At 34.2% G+C, this 27,534-nt stretch overlaps 2 protein-coding genes across 4 annotated transcripts in view; one reads left to right on the top strand and one right to left on the bottom strand.

Moving 5' to 3' along the window:
* Positions 1 to 15,787, bottom strand: part of LOC128232570 (citron rho-interacting kinase-like) — a 49,653-nt gene extending 33,866 nt beyond the window's left edge. Inside the window, exons 1-16 of one of the 2 annotated variants that reach the window (XM_052946212.1) lie at positions 15,700 to 15,787; positions 15,256 to 15,474; positions 14,327 to 14,566; positions 13,422 to 13,597; positions 12,799 to 12,879; positions 11,255 to 11,418; positions 10,404 to 10,497; positions 7,262 to 7,471; positions 6,059 to 6,212; positions 5,650 to 5,827; positions 4,379 to 4,664; positions 3,660 to 3,797; positions 3,000 to 3,140; positions 2,455 to 2,580; positions 1,858 to 1,971; positions 880 to 942 (exon numbers count right to left, since the gene is read on the bottom strand). In XM_052946212.1, coding sequence (XP_052802172.1) covers positions 880 to 942; positions 1,858 to 1,971; positions 2,455 to 2,580; positions 3,000 to 3,140; positions 3,660 to 3,797; positions 4,379 to 4,664; positions 5,650 to 5,827; positions 6,059 to 6,212; positions 7,262 to 7,471; positions 10,404 to 10,497; positions 11,255 to 11,418; positions 12,799 to 12,879; positions 13,422 to 13,597; positions 14,327 to 14,537 — 2,136 coding nt within the window. In that variant the 5' untranslated portion in view covers positions 14,538 to 14,566; positions 15,256 to 15,474; positions 15,700 to 15,787. The remainder of the gene's footprint in view (positions 1 to 879; positions 943 to 1,857; positions 1,972 to 2,454; positions 2,581 to 2,999; positions 3,141 to 3,659; positions 3,798 to 4,378; positions 4,665 to 5,649; positions 5,828 to 6,058; positions 6,213 to 7,261; positions 7,472 to 10,403; positions 10,498 to 11,254; positions 11,419 to 12,798; positions 12,880 to 13,421; positions 13,598 to 14,326; positions 14,567 to 15,255; positions 15,475 to 15,699) is intronic. The other variant, XM_052946213.1, reaches the window with a different exon arrangement.
* A 5,883-nt stretch (positions 15,788 to 21,670) lies between these two features.
* The window catches only part of LOC128230243 (uncharacterized), a 74,038-nt gene continuing 68,174 nt past the window's right edge, over positions 21,671 to 27,534 (top strand). Inside the window, exons 1-2 of one of the 2 annotated variants that reach the window (XM_052942355.1) lie at positions 21,671 to 21,751; positions 22,011 to 22,065. In XM_052942355.1, coding sequence (XP_052798315.1) covers positions 22,056 to 22,065 — 10 coding nt within the window. In that variant the 5' untranslated portion in view covers positions 21,671 to 21,751; positions 22,011 to 22,055. Of the gene's footprint in view, positions 21,761 to 22,010; positions 22,066 to 27,534 lie in introns of both variants that reach the window. The other variant, XM_052942354.1, reaches the window with a different exon arrangement.

The following is a 27,534-nucleotide window of genomic DNA, read 5'->3' as shown; positions in this document are numbered from 1 at the left end:
TGGCAACTTTGGGGAGTTTGTATATATATCTATAATCATATTATAAGTTTTAATCAAAACAAAATACACATTAATCTTGAGCATTAAATTCTAAAAAAGCAATAGGCAGTGGTTGAAATTAGAACGGCCCGCAAGCCCTGCACTGGCAAATTGCTTTCCGGGCTTGCCCTAATTCTGGGTTTTATACAGCAGGGCCAGTTCAAAACTGTAATACCAAGCAGAAGTATATGAAGTCGGGCTTGTTCATCCTAATTTCGATGACTGAAAAGGGTGGACATGGTGGCCTCATTGAGGACAGAATGATGCTACCAAGAAAGCGCAGCACCTATCCATTACCCTTAAGCAACACCCATGGGGCATGTTTCAACAAAAACTTCATGGTTAAAAGCTGTTTTTCTTTATTTTGCTGTTAATATGAAAAATAAAAACTTACAGTTGAACACACAATCATTGAATGTTAAAAACTAACTTGTTGCCTACTGTGACACTCTTTTTAAGTATTTTTTAAAGTTATGACTAGGACCCTGGATTGAAACACAGTCCTAAATGGCACTATTCTTCAGAAGCAGAAAAAAAATCTGCTATAACGAGCGTGCTGTGGAGCAACCCCAAAAGCTTGTCTGTTGGCATTTTTATGCAAACAAGGGGCACAATTCTACATATAGTTAGGCAAGAGTTAAGGGCCTTGTTATGGGTGTCCCTGGCAACATGCGTACCAAGATTCATTTCAATATCTTGAATGGATATTGAATTACAGCCAAGGTAGAAGTTTTGCCATGACATTATGGCTATCGCAGTACCATTGACTTATTTTAAAAAAAAGAGAAGAGAGTGTTAAGAAAAACAATACAATTGATATTTCATTTGTGCCATTTTTACCTTGATTCTTTCTGAAACCCTGCTGTCCTTGTTAGGCGATGTTGTGACTCTAACACGAATATCCTGAAATAAAATGGGAAAAATGATAACTGAAATGTTAATCTTAAAGAGCAAGAATGAATGATCAATTAGTGTTGGGAATCAGTTCGAGTTTGACTCAGTTTTTGGTTTCACTCAAGTAAACGATATTCGATAGTACAATCAGTTTCTGACAATACCTTAATTGTAGTTTTATTCTTGTACAATATCTCAGAATCCTTAACTATGCTTATGTTTTGTATATGTTTGAAGTTATTTAGTGTTCTTGTTGCTTTGGACTGTATGGTTAAAGATAACAACTGAACACTTCCAAAAGTATAAATAAACTCAAAGATGAAAGATGGTGGAAATGAAGCAAACGCAAATAAAGAGAGGAGAGAAGCAAAACAACTTGCTGGATGCATCAATGATCAATTATGACCAAATACAATCGATTATTGTTGATTTCAGGCCCAACCAATCAATTTTCAATAAAAATCAATCATCAGAACATTGCTACGAGCAATACATTTATCCATTGTCAAAATACAAAATCGTTTATATGGATTAAAAGGTACAGCTGGAAGAAATTTATGATCTCTGTTATGCTTGGTTAATGACAAGTTATAAGTTACAGTGTTTTAAAAGATATTTATAAACCTAGGTACAATGCCTTTATTGCAATTGATAATTGGAGGTTGGGGGATGGGGTAGGAGGCCAAAGAGCTGTGGCATCAACACACACCATGCCTGTGCCTAGATTAAATTTATCATTTTAAATTTATTCTATCTTATTTCTGGATAAATTTTCAATACCAGGCTATCTGTCAGCCAGAATGAACATGTTCTGCCTTAATGCTTGCTCTTTCCATAAACTCTTTCTCCTGCCGCTGGTAAGTCCTTTTAACACTTAAAATTAAATCTTTAATCTATCTTTTCGCTATGACTAGTCCCCATTACCAGGTTATCTGTCCCTGAGTCAGCCTGACTGGAGAGTTTCTGCCTAAGAGCTTGCTCCCTCTCCATAAACTCCTTCTCCTGGCCCTCATAGGCTTCGATCAACTCTTCCAGCTCCTGTTAATGAAATTATAACATGTGAATGAATGTGCTATAAATGCACTGCCGCAGCCGAAAAGACAAGCTTGTGCTATGTAAAATCACCAATATTTATAACTGATTTAAATATTTAAATCCATCCAATCTACATGTGATCTAAAGTGATTCACTTGATTGAGCTCGTTCATTTTGAACTTTTCTTTTAGAATGTTTGCAAATTTCAACATAAGTAGTCAAATCGCAAACATTTGTAATACATTTCATTATGGGGCACGGTCCAATTAAATTCTTCCACAAAAAACAGTGACTTTATTTTTTTTTTATGTATTGAGGCTAATAAGTATGCAGTTGATGCTGTTTTGAAATAAAATTTGAAAGCTATCTTTTTGTTTTCAATCTGATCACATGGATTAATTAAAGTGTAATTGATCACTTGGCTGCCTCCAATAGAAGATGTTACATATCTGAACCAAAATAAAGTACATGTACATATATACATACAGAGATTCTCTTGTACAGCTCGTGTATCTCGTGCGTTTTATCCTCCAATTCTCCCTTCCATCTTTCATCCTGGCTCTCCAATAATGCAAGATCACGACGCTGTAAGTCGCTCGATTTACGACGCTCCTAAAAATGTTCAGACAAAGTCAGAATGTCCGTAATGCACATTTGTAATATAACAATTTAAGACCATTACCAAAGACATAAATTATTTCATAAAGTATTATTGTTTTGATGTTTAGCGTATTTTGCAACCATGTATACAACCATGATTTTTTTACAATTTTTGGGGGGAACTAACGAGCATTGTGTTAGAGCAGATAGCTTAAAACAGTGCTCATGTAAACGGTTTTGTCAGCCTTCCAAGAGGATATTGGTTTGATTCCTACCAAGTGTAATTTCTCATGAGCTCTCAAGATTGACACCAACACTGGTTTCTAACCAGGAACCAGCAATTTTTCAGTTGTCTTCACATTAAACTTTAAAACATAGTATAAACTAACCCAAAAAACACCTTTTTTGCAAACCCGTTTACCACTACAAACCTTGTCCATCCTAAACTGCAGCTTAGAGGCCTGTTTCTGCGCAATCTCCAGCTGCTCCCTGTATGTGGCTATCTGCTGGTCTCGTTGACTCAAGCGCCGGGTCAGGGCATTTTTCTCTTCTTGCAACTGCCCTACGATGTCCTAAAATTATTATAAATACTATGTTTTGAAAACAAAGTAAATGGATTAGCTTGCCATGTATGTATAGTATATTAGTGTGACGATTTCAATCTGCTAGTTTTGTGAACTCATGAGTGCCATTCTTTCTCCTCTTGTATTTGACTAACAATATCCTTCAGTAAAGATACCAATATTTAGATACATTAGCTCCCTGTAGACAGATAACTTGTTTACTCAAGCAACACTTGGGCATTTTTCTCCACCAGCTGACCTGCCACTGATTAAGGGCTTCAATTGGGAAATTTCATGGCAGATGCTAGGGATTGGGAAAAAGACACAGAATATTTCATATCAATAAATCCAATACCTGTGAGAGTGAAAACATCTAATTCTATCAAGTTTACAGAAGTTGACTACTTTATTTTCAAAAACTCCAAATGGTTATCATTTTAACATAAAATATACTGGAATTAAAACTACATGTATGAAAATAGCTGTAAATAAATCTTATATGAATTGACAATTTAGGAAAACAATTACCTCAAGCTCTTCCATCTGCATCTTATGAAGGTCTCCTTCGATCAGTTCAGCCTCAGAGTTCATACACTTAATCTTTCCTAGCATTACCTCCATCGACGCTCTCTCCTCTATCATAACTTCAATCTGCTTGCTCAGACGCTGTAGAGAAACAATTGGTGTAATATGAGCTTTTAAGTATGGTTTTAAGTTCATCTTAAAATAAGAAATTTATCTGAATAATATCTGGTGTTTCATGCAAAAAATCCCTACAACAGGAAACACAACTGTCAACAACATTCGGCCACATTGCTTTTCTAGTTGATCAAAGTGCCTTACTCAACGAATATTAAAGTCAGAGTTATGTAGAGTTATGTGATTTTCTCCACATGTGCTATTGTCAACAGCTCCTAACAGTAAATAGTTTCTTGATTATATCTTCAAAAAAAAACTTCTTAAATTGGAGAGAAATTTTAATAAGACAAATGAACCTATAAATCATTTTTATATGGAAGAGTGGGTGTATTTTATCACATTGTTTTATCTCCTCTTTACTTTATAAAGCCAAATTGTGCATTTTGAGGGAAATTTGGAATTCACTTATCAAAATGGCACATTTTTTTACTTATCCGTAAAGACTTGCACCAATTTCAAAATAGGTGAAAGTACCAATAAAACTAGATCGAATATCACATCAAATATCTTGTAATAGAAAATCATATAATAAAAATAAAAGTGCTCACGTTAGATTTGGCGATGTAGGTCTCCAGATCCATCTGGTAAGTCTGGCTCTCACGTGTCAGTTTGTCCACCATATCTTCCCGATCACCCAGTTCAAACTTTAAGTGATCAACGCTCGAGCGCAACGTGCATTCCGACTCCTCAAGTAGCTTGCACTTGTCTCGTAGACGCTGGAGCTCCCGAACTGATGTGCTGACATCGCCACCTATAGACTGGCGCACACCGCCTATTGACTGGCGCACACTTAGGTCTAATTTGTCTGTTTTGGCTGATAGACTGGACTTGCTCCTAATATGAAGAGAGTATTATATCAGAAAACCTTTCTTTACATATACTAATTTAGATGACACACTGGAGTGAGAAAAAACACTCTATTTCGAAAAAGTCACTTTATACACAAACAAATTTCTGAAAATTTATTTCCCTCACAATATATCAAGCATAATTTGTAGCAAAAAAAGATTTCAAAAACCTTTCTCATTTAAGAGAAATCAGGAAATAGAGGGCTAGGACAACTTCCCCTTACACAGATGATAATAGAATGAAAATCTCAATCCTTTTAGTTTGAGTATGAGAAATGCAGCCCCTAAGCAGTGCTTATGGCTAAGGCCCTTTTTAAAATTGTTTCCAAACCATTTATACCCACTCAAAGTATTTCTTTCTATTTTTAATGCAAATTACCACAGACCTATAAACCATGGACTGGCAACTCCCTCATATCGGTGAAACGATAAGAAATAATAATTTACCCACAATCCTCAACGCGCGCTCGGCAAATATTGGAAAATTTCGCCAAATCTCTGATCGGTAATTAACGGCGATCTTCGGTTATTTCCGCCAACTCTGCTAATAATGCTTTGTTCGTTATAGATTTAATTATAATTAATAACTGTGATTTTAATCAGATTCAATTGGACTATTATCAACTCAAATGAAAGTACCGATCATTTGAGTCAATTTTAATTAATATTTTCCTACATGTATATATTCGGAGGATGTCGGACGTCTTGAAAATGACCACATGGTAATATCTCGGAATGAAATCCCGCTGCACGCGTGAGTTTAAGATTATCGCATTAACACAGATGAGAGTTGCCAATCCATGGTTTATAGGTCCATGAAATTACTAGAAAAAAAATCACTCATCAACTGTATTCATCCATTCATCCATTTGAAATTCAGGACTAATTCTGAACTTTATCAACCATGTCATATCAGGAGATAACCCCTTGAAAGTAAATAAGCATACCAAGTGCAAAAAGCCTACACCTACTTGTCATTGGAATTAAGCTTTTCCACGTATGTGAATCCAACAAACGGTAGATCTTTTCCAGAGAATTCCTTCTCGTTCTTGTGATCATCAAACAGTGGAGGGCTTTTTATCTTCTCAAACTCTTCAAAATTTGACGTATCGTCTAAACCCTGTAGTTGGGGAACGAATGGCGGAGTTTCTGAAAAGATAGATCATTTATTTTCATAAATGACAGGCTTCTTTCTAAAAGTACAATTGTATCAGGGTAGATCATTTATTTTCATAAATGACTGTTTCATAAATGACTGGCTTCTTTCTAAAAATACAATTGTATCAGGTGGCAAAATTTGATATTCTACCATTTAAAAGTACATGTAGCATAAAAGGGCAAGCATACTATCAAAAAGATTTCATTCAAAAATGCACTCACCAATTCTGATCCTATCCCAGTTGGTGAGTTTGAAGAATGGATGTTTCCTTATTGCAGCATAATCCAGCCTCTTGTTCGTATCTTGCAGAAGGCCTCCCATCAGGCTTTTGGCCTCTGACGAGATGAAGGGAGAGCTTGGATACTTCAGACATGCCTAAGAAACATAATAAAATCAGGTTTAGTTACAATAAATATATTAATAAAAAACATGTTTCCAAATAGTAACATAATAAATCTTTATGCCTCACTCTACTGTAGTATCTCAGTCATCAGACTGTTGGCCTCCCATGAAAATTCAATGTGATTACCTGGCAGATGAAGCCTTAAATCATTTCTGCATGGGGTATGGGTGCCGCTTCAGGCACCTTACCACAAAAGCAAAACTGGCTCTGAGAAGCATGTTGAGGACTGGCATCAAATTAGATGCAAACTGGAGAGTCTATACTAACAACAAATAAAGTTACAACTACAAATGTATAAACAACCAGTTTACTCTTTTTAATCATTTAAATTTTTTTTTTGGGGGGGGGGGGGGGCCTGAAGGCATCTGAAATCCACAGACAAATGTATCTCTGAATGTATGGAGAGCTAGGGCACTTCAGCCATACATGGGAAACATAATGATTCGATCTGGTACCAATATCCTATTTAAAAAAAACAAGAGCACTGTAGGATCAACGCCAAAGTTGTTTTTCCGGTGAAAAAGGCGCATAACTGAACAATTATTAAAGCCAGATTTATAAGCCTTGCTTCACATGTCAGTTTTGTCTCTGGCAACATGGGTACCAAGTTTCATTTGAATATCATGAATATTATTTGAGCTATGGCCAGAGTTAAGGTATTGCACACCAATTACATTGCTGTCCCTGCAAACGTTGTCAATGACATCAAAGTCTTTACAAAACCTCAACTTTTTCTGATTAAATAGACCATTCATTGCTTATTGGTGCCTGATGGCAGGGAAGTCCAATCTCCCATTCAGCTCCTGTGGTGGTTACAAAGGGCTCTGATTCATGCCCTTGTATTTGAGATAAATAAACAACTGATTAACTTACAAAGTTGCTGTCAGAGTAAGTATGTGTGTTAAAATTTAAATTTCAAAGCATTTTATAAATCAAAATCATACAATATGATCATCAAAAAAGTGCATACAATCATAAACTTATCACACCTGTATGCATGGACCTTGATCAAATTAAATACCTTATAATTCATGATGTTTGAATAAGTAGCAACCATGGATCCTGACTCGTCAGTGAATGGAGTTTTCCCGAACAACATCTCGTACATACACACCCCAAGGGACCACCAATCTACTTCTCGACCGTATGTATTGACTGTGTCACTGTTCATGGCGTTAAGCAACTCTGGTGAAACATAGTCTGGCGTACCAACTGGCATTTTAGAGCTTACCTGGGAAAAACAATTATAGGTACCATCTTATCAACAAACAAACAGCAAAATAATCAAGATATTAACATGAACTCTCTGAATCACAGCAATGGTCAGAAATTGGATTCAAACTTTAACTTGCAAATTCAAATAACCTTGAATTAATACCAGAATAAAATACAGTGGAAACTCACTAAACCGGACAAGGTCCGGACTGGGCAAAATTTCCGGTTTAGTGAGGATTCCGGTTTAGTGGGGATTTGATGTACGGAGTAAGATTACTCAAAATATTCATTTTGTCCTCTATGGACAGTTCAATTCTTCGACGTTTAGACGTAAAATAAGACATGATTAAATCACATGCAAAAGTGATAGACATAATTAAACATTTCTGCGTTTTTATTATCATCTTTTTACAAGTCTTAAAATCAAACAACTCGCGTAATTTAATGCTTGTTATGTATGTTTGATAGTTTAATTAACGCACCGCTCTAATTTGATTCAATCATAAAAGTCTTAAGATAATACAACCCTCCAAAATGATCACTTAATAACCATTTCTAGTTCTTTATTTTCTGCAACAAACAAATTAATTTTTCAATCAATTTTCTTTTCACAAGTTTGATTATCGTTTGAAAATGGCGTGGCAGTCAATCCACAGCGCAATCATCATTATCGATTAACTCAACATCACAGGTGCAATATTTAACGACGAACCGGCTGTCAAAACAATGTGACACGCGATTCGCGAATTCCTAGAATACTGATAGAATTAAATTACTTACGCTTACATGTTAGTGTTAACCGTTAGCGTTACGTTGAGCTTTTTTAATACCGTCCTATTATTGATTTTTTTTATATTACTAGTATAAGAATCTAGTTAACTTTGCATTGACTTATCAAATGTAAAGTGGATTAATGCTTTAATTTAATCTGCGTGATAAGTATAAACACTTAAATGGTGTTCGATTGAATAGACCAAACAGGGGATATACAGTGCTTTAAGACCAAACTTGTGCACCCATGTGCAATATTTATACCACAAAGGGCAGCTTAAAAAACTTAATTTGTAAAATATGTCAACATTGGAGCAAAAACATGCTTTACATATATAAACAGGACATGATATAAAAATGGGGATCACAACAGAAATGGAAAATATTAGGCTTTATTAAACAGGTATGGGGAGTTTTAACTGGAACCTCCTCAAATATAATTTTGCAATTCTTTCATGTTGCATTTTCACAATTATGTTGTTCAAAACTGGTGATTCTAATGCAATATTCATGCTTATTTGTATTTTGATAAGATAAACAGAAGTGAAACAGGTTGATCCATAAAAGGGGCAATTTATTAGTGGGGTGAAGCGTCCGTCTAGTGGGATGAAGCGTCCGACGGTTTCTAATTTACCGACTTATCTGTGTCGTAATTTCAAGCGTTCGGATGATGTAAACAGTGGAAGAAAATATTTTTTAGATAAATTGGATTTAAAACTGTACTTGTAGTGGCTTCCTCTATGGAAATAGGAAAGTGAGTGGTCTACCACACTTGTCACATTGACAGTGCATTTGTGGAAACCCAATCTGTCATCATGGAGATATTTCACCTCAGGGTCATTTATGCAGGTAAATATTCTGCAATTATTTGGTAACCATAATCATTTCATAGCCTGTTTACAATTACTGATTCAGTTTGGTACTGTAAATAAATGTGTAAGTAACATAGTAACAGGTACTTAAAAACACTGCGCTTATTGTATCAAATGTGCGACAGGTGGTTGGTGATTTAACTTGCAATGACCAGTCAGAGGATAGTATCAAATGTCAGGGACAGTATGGTCGACATATCTAATCAATTCACCACCTCAGAGCCACACTTGCTCGCTCCCGTGCTGACACCGCTCTGACCGTTAAGTCTTACGTTGAAAGTCTTCGGCAAGCAGCTGTACAATTGTTCATTGATATCAAAACAGTAGCGGCATCGCATTTCTAAGTCAACACTTTTCATGTGGATCGAAAGAAATAATTTAATCCTCTCTTTTCTTCTGTTGTTGAGAAAAGCACCAACTGTGTCAGTCATTTTTAACGTTGACAGACTATTTAACGTTGACTCTAACGTAAATCCTTAACGAGAGTTTTGAACAACCGGGCCAAAATCATTTTGACATGTTTTAACAAATATACGTCCGGTTTTGTGAGGTAAAATTACATTGACAACTATCAAATTTTCTCGATTTTTTGTCCGGTATCCGGAATTCCGGGGTTCCGGTTTTGTAGGGATGTTTTTACATTGAAAATAGAAGGGAAAAACCGGGACTCTGAAAAAAGTCAGGTATCCCGAGGATTCCGGTTTTGTGGAGATCCGGTTTAGTGAGTTTCCACTGTACTTCTATTGCATGATCATAAGATATGTTATAGTTTTATTAATTTATTTTAACATAATAACAAGGAAATTTATTTTACTTACAACAGAAGTTAGGATTGACCAGTCAAGCTTCAAGAAAATTTGAATGTTGCCTAGAAGAAGTTGAGAATTTAGAAATTTACAATTTGGTGCTGAAATTCAGCACAATTTTCAGTGCTTAAACATACAGGACTTTCTCCCCAAATGTGAAAAAACATTCTGATTTTAATGTTTGATAAATAAAAATAACAATAATTTTTAAGAAAATTTGAACAATTTGAACCCCCAAATCATTGTGTATTGAAAAGTTATCACATAAATTATTTTTTTATCACATTCTTTTATCTTCTATTTCTTAAGAGCATTCTTGTTCATTTCTACGCAAAATTGGAATTCCCAATTTTAATCAAAATGACACATTTCCTAATCAGAAAATCCCTAGACACATTCCTAAAATAATTAAAAATACCACATTAAATATTATAACAGCAAAAAAAAACAACCTTCTCTAGCAACAGCTTTCTATACAATACAAGATATTCAGACTTACCGTTCCAGCCGCAGACAACTTGGCAGCTGATCCAAAGTCTGCCAGTTTTATATGGCCTGTACAGTCAATTAAGACATTTTCGGGCTTCAGGTCTCTGGATTGGGAACAGGAAGTGATAAAGCTTGATAAATTACTTTCAATTGTTGGCATAAAATTCAGGCTTCAATTTCTTGAAAAATCATCAAGTGTAACAAGCTTAAGTTTTTCATTTGGTTAAGCAAATTAACTCACTTAAACTTGATTTTACAGAACATAAAATGGTTTATCATGATTATCCTAAATTTAACATTCTTCAAAACTTATTAAAAGGAGAATATTAAACATTTCATACCAAACAAAAATAATATGTGATCCTGTTTAACGGACTAAATATTTTTTGAGAAATTTGGGCAAGTTTAAAAGGACTTTATATTGTTTGAGAAATTTGGGCCTGTTATAAAGGCTAAAATATATGCCAACTTTATCTGTTTTTCTAAATTTGAAACGGGCATACACCAAACTCAACACATAATAATTAAATTTAGTCAGATTGATACAACTTGCTACCCATTTCATGTACTATATTATTAACCTATTATTGCTATATGTATTGTCAATTGTTAACATACATACCAAGTTTCATATGAAAATATCTATACGAAAATCTGCTTGACAACAACAGTACCAGATTACGCCAATGCAAACATAAGTTAATATATTTTTCTGCCCAATTTAACAATCAAAACAAATAATACAGCAATATGCAGAAGTAAATCTTTAATGACAAAATAACACTAGTCAATTTAAATCATATACAAATCTGAGCCAACCTTACCCAGGGCTGGGCTGGCAAAGTGAATGAACATTCTTACCTGTGAACATATCCCATCTTATGTAGGTCGTTTGAGGCGAGGACAATCTCAGCGAGGTAAAAGCGAGCCATTTTCTCCTCAAAGATGTCATCATGTCGGGATAAAAGGGAAAGAAGATCACCTCCAGCGTGGAACTCCATTATGAGGTAGAGAGCTAGGCTGTCCTGGAAATGATCATCAATTGGGTTAAAAAAAGGTTTAATTGAATAATTCTGGGCCATTTTGTCCTCAAAGATGTCATCATGTCGAGATAGAAGGGACAGAAGATCACCTCCAGCATTGAACTCCATTATGAGGTAGAGAGCTAGGCTGTCCTGGAAATGATCATCAATTGCGTTAAGAAAAGTTTCATTGAGATAATAAATGGCCATTTCTGGACAAAGATGTCATCATGTCGGGATAGAAGAGAAAGGAGATCACCTCCAGGGTGGAACTCCATTATGAAGTAAAAACTTAGCTGTCCTGCAAAGATACAGGAGTGGTCACCAAGTCAAGAAACTGCAATTGACTTTTTGGTATTTTAATGATTGTTTTAACAATACAATGCTTAGACAGGAGCAAAAATATAATAATAATAAACACATATATGAACTAAAATTTCTGAGAATAAAACATTTAATGCCAGAGTTAGTGCAAGAAATGGATGATGCTATAATATGCAGAGTCTGAGAACAGCATTTTTTGGTATTTTTCTCAATATTTTTCATTCTCTTAAGCTTTCTGCTCAAATGTTCTATAAATTTACACTCAGGTGTAAAAATAACATGCAGAATACCGCTTATTTACATGTTTTTGTTTGATGTTCAAATTTAAAGCTGCCATACACAAAGACTTGTTTTTCTTACATCGAAAAGAGACACTCCCAAAGGCAAATTGAAAACATGAAATAACGACATTATCTCAGTAAGTTATGTTTGATATGGAAACATGCTAAAAGCTGATCAAAAGAACTGTATTAGTGGAGTAACTTGACAACATTTATATTGTTAAGATATCAATTACTGACTTGTCAAAATCTTATTTAAGATTAATTATATAAAATATAACTTTATAAACTTTAAAGCTGAATAATGGTCTTTTAGCACATATGAAAAGAACGCCATTTTGACATCATTGAATTGAAGCGTGTTGCTCCGCCTCACCTGTTTAAAAACATAATATAATTAAGCAAACTCAATGTATGTAAATGAAATTTTGCACATTACGAGAAAAGATTCTGGAGATATCTTTTGTATGAATAACCATAATAACAACTTTTATCCAAATGTTTCATGTACAGTGCATATTTTTTAATGGGGTAAAAAAGGTTTGGTTAGGGTTACATCCTTTCAAAAACAGGTAGGGTAGGTAGGCTTTTTTTTACCAACAGACTATAAAACGGTAGGGTTGGCGCCTATTTGGTAGGTAGGGTTGTGTAACCCGAACCAAATGTATTTTTTTTGGCCTGGCCCTCTTACATTTGATTATTAGTATTATGCCACAACAATGTCAAAATCAATCAAGCACAGCAGAAAAAGAGAAAAATATTTGATTTGATATAATACCTGGAAAGCATAGTGAAGCTTGGTGATCCAGGGACTTGTTGCTTTGGCCATTATGTCACGTTCCTCCTCAAAAAACGTTATCTACAAGAAGTATATCAGTAATTTCAAAATCAAGACCACTTTTAGATATACAGAATTTGTTTTCCCTGATAGCATAACTCTGGCACATAGATATTGTTATTTGATTGTTAAGTTTTTTGAAGATTAATGAAGATAAAACTGATGTCAGGGAACAATAGGACCAGATGACATTTCTAATGAGATTAATGTCCGATATGTCTAATCTAAAAAATGAATTGTTTGTGACAAAAAAACTGAGTTATGGTGTTTTTTTCAAATCTGTTATGGCAAAAACAAACTGTATACTACAAATGTCGTTACTGGGTTAGGATTGTTAAATCTTCATTTTGCCTTAACACTTAAAAATATTTTTCTCTCATAAAAAATTATGTTTTAATCTAACCCTGGGGAGGTATTCAATATTGGTCTTAATTGAATCTAGAAACGATGTAGCTAATCAGATTACTAGATATAAATAATGGACCTATACAATGAATGGAGCTGACGATGTATGACCATAAGATTGACTTAAGTCGCATTTTGAATACCACCCCAGTTAGTACCTCTGGCTGGGAAAGAGTTTCGTGTTTACGGAGTGTCTTCATGGCATAAACTGTCTCTGTGTGCTTGTCCCTGACCACCTGTACATCTCCAAAATGTCCCCGCCCAATTATGTCCTTCACTTCAAAGTCTGACACTTGAATGCGAAGCTTTCGTAACTCGTCAATCGTCTTTCCATCTGAAATAAATCATTTTTGAAAATCAAAATATTACGAAGTAAATTTTTATGAGATTTAATTTTTTACATGTGAAACAATATAGCATGTTTTTAAATTTACACTCACATTCCAATGACACATCTGTACTACAAACAATTAATAATGGAATTTAAAAATCAAAATCTACACACAGTGTTAAATTGTAGGGAATAAGACAACAAATAAATTCATTTAGTCATTATGTCTTGAAAAACATACTTTTCAAAATAATTCCTCATAAAAAAAACAGAGCCTGTCTAAATAGACACAAAGAAACAGTAATGTCAAAAGATTAAGTTACATTTTTGTAATGTTCAGGAAACAAAATCTTGCAGTTTTTTTCTGACCCTTTTAAATATTTTTTTTAATATTTTTTTTTTTTATATAATATATATATATAGGATTGTTTAATAAAAGGTTTGAAAAAAAGTTGAACAATATATAACTTTTGTAAGTATTATTCCACTATTGCCAAAAAAACTCTTCCTCTCTCTTCACCAAAAACAAGCAAGAATAATTAGAAACTGAAGTTATGCACGAATATTTGACAACAAGGCTGTTCCCACAAACACTCAATTGTGTAGAAAAAATAAAAGATTAAACAGATCAGCATCAGGTTACAATGAACATCAACTACAATGCACGGTACTATATTTAAAGTTAATTTTACGAACGACTGACATGGATATATACATAGGAAAATGGCTTACATTTTGCTACAAAGGCGGCCACATGTTTGTTGGTAAGAAGTCTGTATCTACAGCACTCCTCATACAGCGTCAGCAACGCATCCGTCAGTCCTTCTCGTGAAAGAAGGGATGTACTGATTTTCCCACTATCGTCGTAACAGTCTGTGTGGCACTGCGCAAGCTCATCCAGTACCGCTATACGAGCCTCGATACTCTCATCAGTGACTGACATTGTCAGCAGTTATGCTACCTTGATCACATCTAATAAGAGGAACATAATGTCTATGTAGTGTTTAAGCTAAAGAGTAACAGGAGGGTGCTGCATTCTGTCCTTATTTAAAGACCTCTCAACATGTGTTTCTTGTGGCATTAGTGACAAGATTTTACTAACACATATTTCATAATTTTCAGTGACTAAAAAATCCAAGTTTATTTGAAACAACAACATCCAAACATTAATATCTCACTACATAAAAAAGTATTGACATTCTGAAATATTATTTCTGTCAAAATAAGCAGTATAGCATTTGACAAGGGAAATTATGGCAACTGAAAAGTTGGTCAACAGTGTCGAGGTTATTATTCACTCGACAATTTTTTTAGCCAAAAAGCCCGATGATTTCATCGCCAGTCACTTTCTTAAAGCAAATATTTTCGTAGCCTGGTCAATTTTTCGTCACCACACTGTTGTTTGCCTGTTTAAACTGAGAGGTGATTAAACACACATGTTGGACCACTGTCTCCCATGTTGTTATTTAATCAAATTTGTGGGCTAGTTTTCAAATTGAACAAACTGACAAAACCGCCTCAAGAAGGGGGTTTCGAAAGTTTCATAAATCTGTTTTGGTTTTCACAAAATAAACGATTAAACTGATTCTCATTTTATTTGAAACTGTCACAACAAATACACAGTTTGTGAAGCCCTGAAATAATGTACAGTATTTTATTACTATTTAATTATGCACCAGTCATTAATAACCAAGGCCCCCCCAGGTCCGGGAAATAGCGGGGACTTTCGGTCCAGCCAAAGTCTCCTCCCTGTCGGGACAATCTGCTGGTAAAACCCCGCCAAATGCCCCCGCACCCAAGGGACTCTAGAAAACGCCAATTTCCCCCTAAATTTGGCATGAAGACAAAACCACCGCAGTCACCCGGCACTGCGGGGCCACCTGAAAAGTAAAAACACGGCCCATTTACCCGGCTATCCCCGGTATACCCCCGGACCTGGGGGTCCGTGGTTACAATTGACTGGTGAATTATTATCAACAAAACGCTTTGGAATTGCCTTTGGTCATTCTTTTGAAAAACAACAAAAACATCTAGAGTCGCATTCATTGGGCGCAGGCAATTAAAGATGTTTTATATAAAAGGTATCAAAACAGCGATTTACTTACAAACAATACGATTTTTAAGTATCTTGTTGATATTTTTCTTTTAAATTTTCCGCATTTTGGCGTTCATAATAATGTTAGTTGTAGAAACAGCTTTTCGTTTAAGTAAGTAAAAACGTGCCTATCAAGAAACGGGATCAACTCGTAAAATTCTCAAAATGGTCATAAACCAAATAATTTCTTAACAAACTAGTATGTAGAGCTTACATAGCAATATGGAATTTACAATATGCAGTGGTTTGGCATTAAGAAGGACGAAATCCCTGCAATGCATGTACAAACCAAGTAGTGGGTATTCACGCGGGCCTTACTGCAATTTATTAGTTCTACATGATTATCTGAGAAATGTATCCGATTATATTATTGAAAAAGTTATTGCATTTGCAATATCTTATAAAGGAGAAACCGATTAAATATATGATAAGCCATATCTTGTGTTTAGAACAGCACAAGAAAAGACAACGCAAACTGAAAATAATATGGTGGACTTCAGTTGTCAGCCAAACAGGTAGGTGCTGAAAAGTCTTAGAAATAGGGGTTGAAAAATCTTTGGGTTGAAAAGTCCTGCTCCCAGTTGTCAGAGTTCTCTATATGCAGAGATGCCCCATGCTAATGATAACGCAAATAACTCTTATTTAATATGTTGTACCGTGATAGATTAACTACTCGTTAGTTCCTAACAGTGAATATCAACTTATAACTTATGTTATGCCCCCTACCCCCTACCTAACGTCAAAACAACTTTCTGATTATTTTGTCTTCAAAAATATCAAGTCCACCATTAATGAGATGTTTATATCATTTATGTATTTTGACTTGTGGCCATTTATTCATTATAACAGCATGATTATCTGTAGAAAATGTAGATTCACTTTAGAGTAAAAGTCATTCACTTTTTCACGTCCCATGGCAGTCCGTGCTCATCATTAATTCAATCAATAATGGTTAATGTTCAATAATTTGGAAAATATTTGCACCCCATTGGACAAACACTCTACATAGTATTTTTACATCAACGTACGTAAGACCATCTGTTACTGTGAGTTAAATATAATAAATCCTTGTCTGTTATGTCCGCAAATATGGTACGTTATAAAGTTCAAAAACAAAATATGAGTGAAAAAATAATTCATGGTCCGTAATGTCCCGAAATTAGTCCGTAATGTCCCGAAATATGGCCCGTAATGTATTGTCCATAATGTCCGTGACCTTCTATTACAATCCATTAATCTTTGAAAGATAATACTGTGACCTTGTGTTTCGACGATGCAGTAATAAAAAACACTGGGAATCTTGAACTTTGTATTAATGATGTTCAAATAGTTAATGTTGTTGTGCAAAAGTTATTAGGGTTGTATATAGATAATACACTAAACTGGCATGTGCAAATCGATTATGTTTGTAAAAATCTGAATAAGAAAATTGCACTTCTAAAAAATATAATATATTTCCTCACACCTGATACAAAACGAATGTTTTACAATGCATATATTCTGCCAAATTTTGATTACGGCTGCTTGGTCTGGGGCAAGGGAACCAATTCATATGTGAATAAAATAAATAACTTACAAAAACGAATTGCAAAAATCATACTTGGTAAATCTAAACGAGATTCATCAACAAATCTATTTAAAGAACTAAAATGGCTAAACTTCTCGGATAGATGTAAATACCACGCAGCAGTATTAGTTTACAAGACGTTGAATAGCATGGCTCCATCATATATGTCAGAATTAGTAACAGTTTCAGACAATAATGTATATATGCTAAGATCAATGGCACACAAAGATATTGTTTTACAAACTAGACCTCGTACTAATTATATGAAAGCATCGTTTACATATTACAGCAGAATTGTTTGGAATAATATACCTTTGGAAATACGAGAATCAAAAAACTTTAATACGTATAAAATAAAGGTCAAACAGTACCTCATAGGAAACTTGTGATTATACAAATTGTGATGTTTTTATTCATAATTATATTTAACTGAGAGTATCTGTCTAATATTGATTCAACATCATCATCATGTCATCATATGCATCATTATCGTCAGCATCAACAGCATACTTATAATCATCATCATCATCGTCATCGTTGTTAGCATCGTCTTCATGTTTGTCTTATGATTATTTGCCATATTTTCATTCTGTTTCAGAGGGCCATATCGAAAATAAGATTCTGTAGTTTTGTACATGATCTTAATATGTCACCTTCTTAAAATAAAGATATTATTATTATTATTATTATTATTATTATTAATATAGGTTAACATTGTCTGATAGTCAATCACGAAATATTCCGAGTTTTCGGAATGGCCAATTTTTAAGTAATGACGATTGCCTGTAATTAAGAATTAATTAATCGCCTGCAAACTCACAAAATTAAATAAAATTGAAAGCTATTGCTGTGTTTCAAAACATATCGTTTTTTTTTAAAAGAGGTACGCATTTAAAATAACCAATTGAATGGTTGTTATGCTGACGTCATTAGAAATGTTAATAAATGTCACGTCATTTTTCCATTCACATGATATCTTCTGTAAAAGTTCGTACTTTAATGAATGTTCGCAACATCGTGCAAACGAGAGTCACAACTATTGCATTATAGGTTAATGTTACTTTCTCCTAAATCGTTGTTACTATAATTCACTTATATATAATTACTGCAATGATTTAAATTACTGCAAGCTTTTCTGATTCTTGCGTGGTGGCTAATAGATATTCTGTAGTCCGCAAGATAATACTTCGGAACATCTGCATGCGCCTTAATAATTCTGTACTTAAATTTGAAACGTTACTCGAAAATCATTTAGCGCGTTATTGTTAATTAAGACACGGTTCCACAAATCTTTGTACGAAGAAATTGTTGGTTTCGAATAAAGTTTAGTTAGTTTAGTCATTTAGCCACTTGGAATGCCAGTGGAATCATGTCAAGCGCAAGTTATTTAAGCCACTTGCTGGAAACGAATAACATTCAAGTGTGTGGCCTTTCAGAGCACTGGCTTTACAGAGCAAATTTGTCATTTCTCGATTCTATAAATAACAAGTATATGAGTTATGCCTTTTCCGATCCCGACCTAGATATTATGTCCCGAATGAAGGTGGGAAAAGGCGGTGTTGCTTTTCTCTGGAAAAAAGACATAAACCACATAATATCGCCTTTGGAACTTAATTCGGAAAGGATTATTGGTATACAAATTATGACAGCCCCAGATGCATATATCTTTGTCATACAGGTCTATGTACCATGTAAAAGCCATCCAATGACTGTGTGTAATGGCTATCTTGAAGAGCTAGAAAACATTGCATGTAAATATAATGATAAGGGAACACTGATTATTTTAGTAGACTTTAACACTGAACTCCCTTCAGAGAGAATCAGATGTATACACACAATATTAGGATCAAGGGGAGCACAACTGTTAGATATAGCAAACCGACATAATCTTAAATCTTTAAATACAATGTCACTTTGTCAGGGTTCGAAGTTTAGCAATGTACCTTTTAATACTAACAGAGAAACGCTTATTTACCATATTTTTGTATCAAAAATGGCACTTGATTGTTTTACATATTGTGAAATTTTAGAGGATCATGCAACAAATGTTTCTACCCATAGGCCAATAATTTGTAAACTTAGCATTCCAAGTAACGAGGGCTCTCTTCCTACTAAACTTGGGGCGTTATCAACTGGCACAACGTCAAACCAAACAATATAGATAATTATAGTAACTTTCTAGAAAACAGCGAGGTCCTGCGTCTTGCGCTAGAACTACCCACATCAGATATTGACAATCTCTATTCGGGCATCGCTGTGATAATAAATCTAGCCACCGACTTGTTTATCCCTAGAGTAAAATTTAAACCGCATATAAAACCATATTGGAATGTAAGTCTAAAAACACTGCACAAAAAGATGGAAGTTGCGCGGGCAGCTTGGGTTACCGATGGACAGCCCCGCGATGTCACTTCCGGAAGCTACAAACATTACAAACAATTAAAAGCAATATTTCGTCGAACTCACCACCATGAAGTTCTCGCATTTATAGAAAAAGAAGAAAACCGGTTTGATAGTGCCGCTGATCTTGATAACAATGATTTCTGGAAATTAGTTAACAAACACAAAACAAAAAATAACTTTACACCCGGCTTTGAAATGAATTTTGATGGCAATAAAGTCTCAGACCCCGAACGTATTGACCATGGCTGGAAAACATATTTCTCAAAGTTATACTCAGTGAACGGAGACAAATCTTTTGACACCGAAAACAAAACGTATGTTGAAAGGGAACTGAACGACTTAACAAATAATACACGTCAAGGGTGCACACAGTTTCCAAGAATATCTATCGATATGGTTACAACAGCGCTAAAATCATGCAAAAAAAGAAAAGTTATAGAGCTATCCCCCTTTGCTCTACTATGTTAAAACTTTTCGAAAAGATCGTTTTAAACCTTCTTGAAAAAGACGGTTCTATACAATTAAACCCCTATCAAGGTGGCTTTCAAAAGAACGTAAATTGTGCTATGACGTCATTTATGTTACGTGAATGCATTTACTATGCCAAAGAAAATAACTCGAAACTATATTCATGTTTTCTTGACGCCAAACAGGCCTTCGATCATACTTGGCTATCTTCGCTTCTTCTGAAGTTGTACAGAACCGGAGTTGATATTTCTCTATTTAGAATATTAAAATCGTTCTTTGAAAATAGTTTCAGTTGTGTCAAAAACAACGGATTTTCGTCTGAATTTTTCCCGATCCTACAACGCACTCGCCAAGGCAATCGGAACTCCTCGGCTAGTATCAAGATATCTCGAAGCTTGCCGGAGACGGCCGAGTTGTTACGATTGTCGCCAAGGCCAATGCTGTAGCCCGCAATTTTATATCCTCTTTATTGATGAATTACTACATAAGATTGACGCCTGCAACAGCAGTGGAAGGTTAGTGGTAAAGACTCTTGTTTTGGTATGGTAACATAATCATGCCTTTTTCGTAGCTGATAATTTGATCGTATGTTCAATTGTTTATGGATATTGTTCGCGAAGGTAATGTGGCAAACCATCACTGTTTATTCGCTATAAATTAAAAGTTACCTTTGCATTTCTCTGCGATCACCTAGAGGAATCGAACCGACTTCAATCAAAGTCTATGAGTTGAAACTGTTTTGGTTAACCAAACATAACCCAGGCAGCTCCATTTTTTATTAACATTATTTTTCATAGACGGCACTATGTGTATTATCCCATACTATTCGGATAACTATTTTTACAAATGTCGCATGAACGAGAAATATATATCTAGCTAAAATTAAGTGTTTATCTACCAAGATTGTATTTTAACGCCAAAGCACTTTAGAGATTTATTTAATAACTTGGCTAATCTTCTCATTCCATGTTCCATTTGCTTTAAACCAAGTATTTATTATGTTCAACAAAGTTCAAAGAAACATGCATGTCGCCATAACTAATGTTTGGTTGAATTGGATTGCATTGTATTAAAAAGATATTCCGTACTGAGAAGATGTACAAGCCATTGTTTAGACCAACTTAAAATATCTTTAAGACCATTATTTAGGGTAGATTAATAAAAGTGGAATCTGAAAATGAAACTTTTGGTGAGCCATCATCTGCAATGAATCGCGTTGAAATTACAAGAGAATCGGCAATATCATTAACAAAAATCAGAAAAAAAGTAACGGACAAAGTACAGACCTTTGAATTACATCTGCTTTGAGATTGTTAACTTCAGACCATGAATGTCAAACAATGAATTTTTAAGTGTGACCTAGGCGACAAATGATAAGCAATCCAGTATTACACCTTGCCCTCAGTTCCATACTGTAAAAAGCTTTGGAAATATGAAAGACTTGAATACTTTCGCAGTTATGCTAGTGTGGTAACCGTTCAGTAAAATAACGGGGGAAGTAACGATGCGTGGAGTTTTGACACTGGCCGTTTCTATATAGGCCGTTATAACTCATATTTTTGGGTTTCCGTGTTTTTCCAAAAAATAAAATAAAATCAAAACACAATTTTAAGTTATAAAATCGGTAATTACAGTAAGCGTGACCTAATTTTCCACTTAATCATTTCATTTTATGTGTCTGAGTTTCTCAGTTTCTTAAACATATGTCTAATTTACTGAAAATTTGATGTTAACTTTATTCTATTTTCGGTTTCATTAAGTCTACTGTCAAACTTCCCCAATTATGTCAATATTTCACTTGCATGTAGTGGTAACTTTTATAGTGTTTGTTACCATCTCGTTGACGTAAGATTCTTGTGTTGAAACTCTTGTTGATTTTCTAGGACAGCAAAAATGTTTCATTTGGCAAGTACATTGAATGCTGAAGGATGGCATTAGGTAAGATAATTTAGATATCAGCTAACAAATTAATGTCTGTTACAGGCCCAACTGCTTATGAACTTTTTTGACTATTCCAAGTACAAAGTTTAAAAAATAGATGTTCAAATATTTCTTTGGGCATACAAATTATATATTGTCACATACTGTTCTATAAAAACACTGTTTCACAATTTGTTTAACTTCCATCTTGGTCCAGATTAGTCTAAAATAATAGACGTGTTATACGGGATTCTTCCAATCCCTAACGTCTAAACGGGAATGTGCAAAAAGCGGGGGTGTTTTAAAAATATTGAAATTGTTTTAACCCTTTAGCGCATGTATACGAGATAGGCCGACATAGCTCATTACCAGATGTATACGCATTTGGCCGACCGTATCCATTACTGGATGTAAACGCATGGCCCGCATATTTCAATAGGGTCATTTCAATATTTCAATTTTGCATCTTTCTTTTTGTAAACAATATCCCGGATGTTTATAAAATTAAAGTTTAACCTTTTGTGTATTGATTTTCCCTTGAAAATATCGTCTGCTAAATTGAGAAGGTGTTTATACTCCCAATCGCAGGTGTGATATCCCATTGTGACGTTATAAGACCACGAGCTAAGTACTGTATGGAATTTCCCCCAAATTCATTGATGCGTAAATCATTAAAAATATGACGTCAGTTCAGTTTACCATTAAAATCAATTGAGATTATATTTACTTAAAGGTAATATTTTGTTTACAAACAAAAGAAACAATTAGTAAATGAGAAAATGATGGGTAAATTTTCTGTGAAGCTTATATAATGTCCATCATAGTTTTGGCTGTAAAATAGGTCATGTGCAAGCGTTTTGTTTGATCTAGATCTTTTTATTCATACCGGAAAATCATTTATCGGCTTTCTTTTTTTGTAAACAATTTTATGAGGGGGTAATAAAGTTAAACAGACACCTTGGACTGGATCTCTCAGCTGGATGACACCGGATATTCCTGACATATGTCTGTGTATTAATACACAAGAACATAAATTGTCGGCTTTTTAATCCAGATGGGTCTTTTTTATGATAGGGGTAATAAAAATTAGATCGATCCCAGCATTTTATTACCCTTTGATTTAATGCAATTATGACATTTCAAAGAAATGTTACAAATCCATCTTGAAAATACATTCACAGCTGAAATAAAATAATTTAATATTTCATCATTGACACCATTTATTAGATAATTTAATTATCTATAAAAAATGAATTCACATAAAAAAGATTTGGACACAATTATTTGGAGTAACATTGATTTTAAGGTCATACTGCTGTATTCATTTTCTCATTTTCAAATATCCAGAAAAGTGCCTATGCAGATGAGGACTGCTTATCAGTAAGATGGCTATTGACTGGGAGGTGTAATCTGGCCACTTGTCTATGTGCTAAAGGGTTAAGTGAAGTATTTTATGGTTGAAATTGATCATAAAGACTTATATTCATATTTTACCATTTAAGTGAAATGTTATTTTGCACTAAACAAGCATTTAATGCATTAAAACAAGTTGTTTACCTTTCCAATAAAACGAAAGTTGACTGACACAGACAACAATTATGCGAAGGGGAACAACTCGATACAATCGTAATAACTCGGCCTCCTCCGACAAAGCTTCGAGATAGACCTCGTTATACAATCGTAACAACTCGGCCATGGCCGAAATGTTCCGAGCGATTTAAAACTGTGCCCTAAAGCCTTGCAGGTGCCCTTCATGTTTATATCGTTATGTTTTGACAGAATGAAATGAAGAAAGCCGTCAAACTCATAATTAGAAGTTGGATATTTATTTTTTGTGTACGGAACTAATATAAAACAACATTATCTGGTAATATTTCTTGTTTTTATGATATTTTATAGATGCTATATACTTTAACCCGGAATCCTGATCGGAACAACTACCCACTTTTGATACTAAACAATTTGTACGTGAAGGATTTGCCATATCAAAAATCTAAAAAAAAATCCGTCAACGTACAATTATTTGGACTAGGTCCAGATATGTGTCAGTCTGAAAAGAAAGGTTTTCCTGTCTGCTACCATTCTTGTAAACCAAGGCACTGATGCTGTACATACAACCATCTGGCTCAATTGCCCCAATTCTGAGTACAAACTGAAAATTCCATTGATTCAGAGCCGTTTCGCTGTTTCTATATATAGATTCTGTGGAGTCTGTCAACCATGCGGATTGTCTTTAGCCAATGATAATGAATGAAAAGGCCTAAGAGCTGTGGGACCACTGTAGATGTCATTCATCGCAGGTTTACGCGAGGCTCAAACTCCCTTTTGGCTTCTAAATTCTGTTTAAGTCACACTTGGGGATGAGATGGGGTCAAGCCATAATGCAGCATTTTAGGGTGCGGGCAGACCTTTATAAATTCAACAACAACAACAACAAAAGGGCTATAACAAACACAAATAAAATTAGAAATTCTGTAAACAACCGGTCTGAGACATGAGCCCAGCTTTTCATACTTCTTGTATAATTTTTGACTGGAACATATAACGCATATTTGTCTTTAACCTTCAGTCAGTTGAAATTCCAACATATGGCGGTGATGAATTTTCTTGCAAAAACCAGTATTTGTCCAACAATTAGTCTCCAACAGAATTCATATAGGAGATAAATATTGAAACCAGCATAGCTCATTTATTTATGAATATATGTCTTTTAAGTTCTGTTGGTGTTATACTGATAGGAAAATATTTCCTTAATATTTAATTTGATTTCTTTTTAATGTTCATGCAATATTTACATTTTAGTCCTTTTTAGGTTTTATTTTAAAACCCTATATACTAGTGTTGTGCCGATGATCGATTATTATCGACAATTGATCGGAAAGGCCTACATCGGTGACAATTGATAGTAAAATTTGAACAATTGATTATAGAAACAAGGGACGTAACCGCTACTGACTTTGTAACCAGTAAAATAGATGTCATGAAAATATATTTTGTTTCTGGTTAATGCTAGTTAATGTTAAAATGTTAAGGTGGTAATATGTTAAGTTATCTAGTCATATTCTTCTCAAGTCAGTAAGTCTAAATACAGTAATTAATTACAAAATTTCTTTTTTAATTTAACTGCTCAAGGATTGTTTCCCAACTTCTTATATTTGTGGTTTAAAAGTGATTATTAAAACATGTAAACGTTTACTTTTTACCATTTAAGAATTAAGTTTTCTCAGTTTTCTGAAAGAAATTGTTCTTTTAAAACAATTTTTTTAACTGCTTGATGTACTTGTAACTGACTGATTATTAAAAAGAAATTGATATCTTTCTCTGTGTTCATTTTACACAAGTATACAATACTAAATGTAAGACAAAAATAGAGCCTGTGTTCTCATGTTGTGTAATAGTAACTTGTAAACACTAAAGGATAGTTGCGTTCTGAATAATATAATGTAATTTATACAAATAAATGTACACACAATATTGTAAGGGAACATTGGATCTTAAAAATGATGCATGTACTGTATCTGTCGACCAAAGATAATTAAATAACGATTAAATCGATTAATAATCGATCATTGATCAGTTTCATAAACCGATTATCGATAGTTATTTTTCTGTCCAATACCCAACACTACTAGATACATTGAATAAGAAGGGACAGATATATGGTATCTAACTGTCTATCAATATTTAACATACAGGTTTTTCTAATTATCTGAATAATTTCGATCCTACAATCATTTAAATTAGACTTTTGGAATACATATACTATAGCTTGGCATCAAATTTTTGAACTGCTATATAAAATTCAGAATTTGAGCAAGCCCGGAAGACATTTTATCAGTGCAGGGCTTGTGGGCTTGTGTTAATTTTGACCACAGTCCTGGGAAACTCTTAAGTAAATGATATATATTTTCAATGCTCTTTTTCATTTAAGAATATTTAGTTATGTCAATCTAAGTCCTTTTTAACATTTAATTGGACTAGGGTATTGGACTGTGCGGTTATGCGTTTATGTCCTGTGTCATCTCTGTGGTGCATATGATGTAATATTGGTCCATCTTTTATGACCAGTGCCATAAGATTGTGAGAATAATATAATTATGATAACCAAATGTATTGTTTGAACTAATTTCAGGGATTTTCATAACTAAATGTGCTTGATTGTTTAAAATTTGGCGATTATCTTGTAATTTACTGTTTCATATAAAATATGTATTTCAAGAAATGGAACTTGATTGAATATTTTATAAATATTGATAAATATATATATATATATATATATATATATATATATATATTAGGGATGCAAACGAATGGCAAAACAAATATTCGAATATTCGGTAATTCTTTCGATCGAATATTCGAATATTCGATTAGCGTAATACATATTTTAGAAGATGTAGTAAACTACTATTATTATTCGCTTAAGTAATAGCCGGGGCATTTAAACCCTATTTTATCGTATCCAGTACGCGCGGCGGACCCTGATTTCCCCAAATGAGCCTTTGAAATTCTCCATTTTCAGGAAGTAAAAAGCAATACATTATAAACAGACAAACAACAAAATCGAATAATTCAATTCCGCTGCCTTTTGTAAACAATGTGAAATTAGATGGATTCCTAGTAAAACAGTGTTTTGCGCCAATGGAAGGTCTTTCCGTAGGATGATCAGCCTCGTTCTGAGATTGACCTCTAAACTGACTAAATATAACTATGGAAAACTCAAACCAACTCGGGAACTAGTAAAATAGTAAAACGAAAACATAAGTGGATTGGACTTATTTATTGTACAACAATAGAGGAATTATATTCAAAAATCCATTTCAAAGTACGACAATTGTATTGAAAGATGTAAACAGTTTAAAGCACATATATGCAACAACATTATTGAGCACAATATTACATTATTGTGGCATTTATATCATCACCTCGTTTTGCGCTATTTTGCACAGCATTATTTGCAGCCAAGACAACACATTGGTGTTAAAGCCGATCCCTAGCCAGTTATTGTAAAAGTAGGGGGACTTTTTATAATACCCGACGAAATGTCCCTAAATGACACATGTCGCGTGTCTAGTCATCACATTCACACCTCTGGGATTAGGGGCCAATCGTTGTAAAAACAAGATAAACGAGCTTTATAAACAACATCAGTGATGAAGGCAAAATGTGTTTTGTTCTCTTTATTGATTTTTTTTTTCGAATATTCGAATACCGATTTTGACATTCGAATACCAAACGTTTGATCGAATATTCGAATATTCGAATATTCGTTTGCATCCCTAATATATATATATATATATATATATATATATTCGATAGTCCTATTTAAGTGAGTGTGAACAATTAATTGTGTAAACTTTAATATACCACCCTCCTCAGGTCTACCTCTCGGAAGAACACTTACACAATATTATGATTTATCCCCCAACACCTCGCCATGTAAAGCCTAATAAAAATGAGACCATATTGACCTTTAAATCGCTTGCG

This window comes from Mya arenaria, chromosome 4 (genome assembly GCF_026914265.1).
Source record: "Mya arenaria isolate MELC-2E11 chromosome 4, ASM2691426v1".
NCBI classification, from domain to species: Eukaryota; Metazoa; Mollusca; class Bivalvia; order Myida; family Myidae; genus Mya; species Mya arenaria.
The sequence above is the reverse complement of the archived record's forward strand: the minus strand, read 5'-3'. Positions and strand labels throughout refer to the sequence as shown.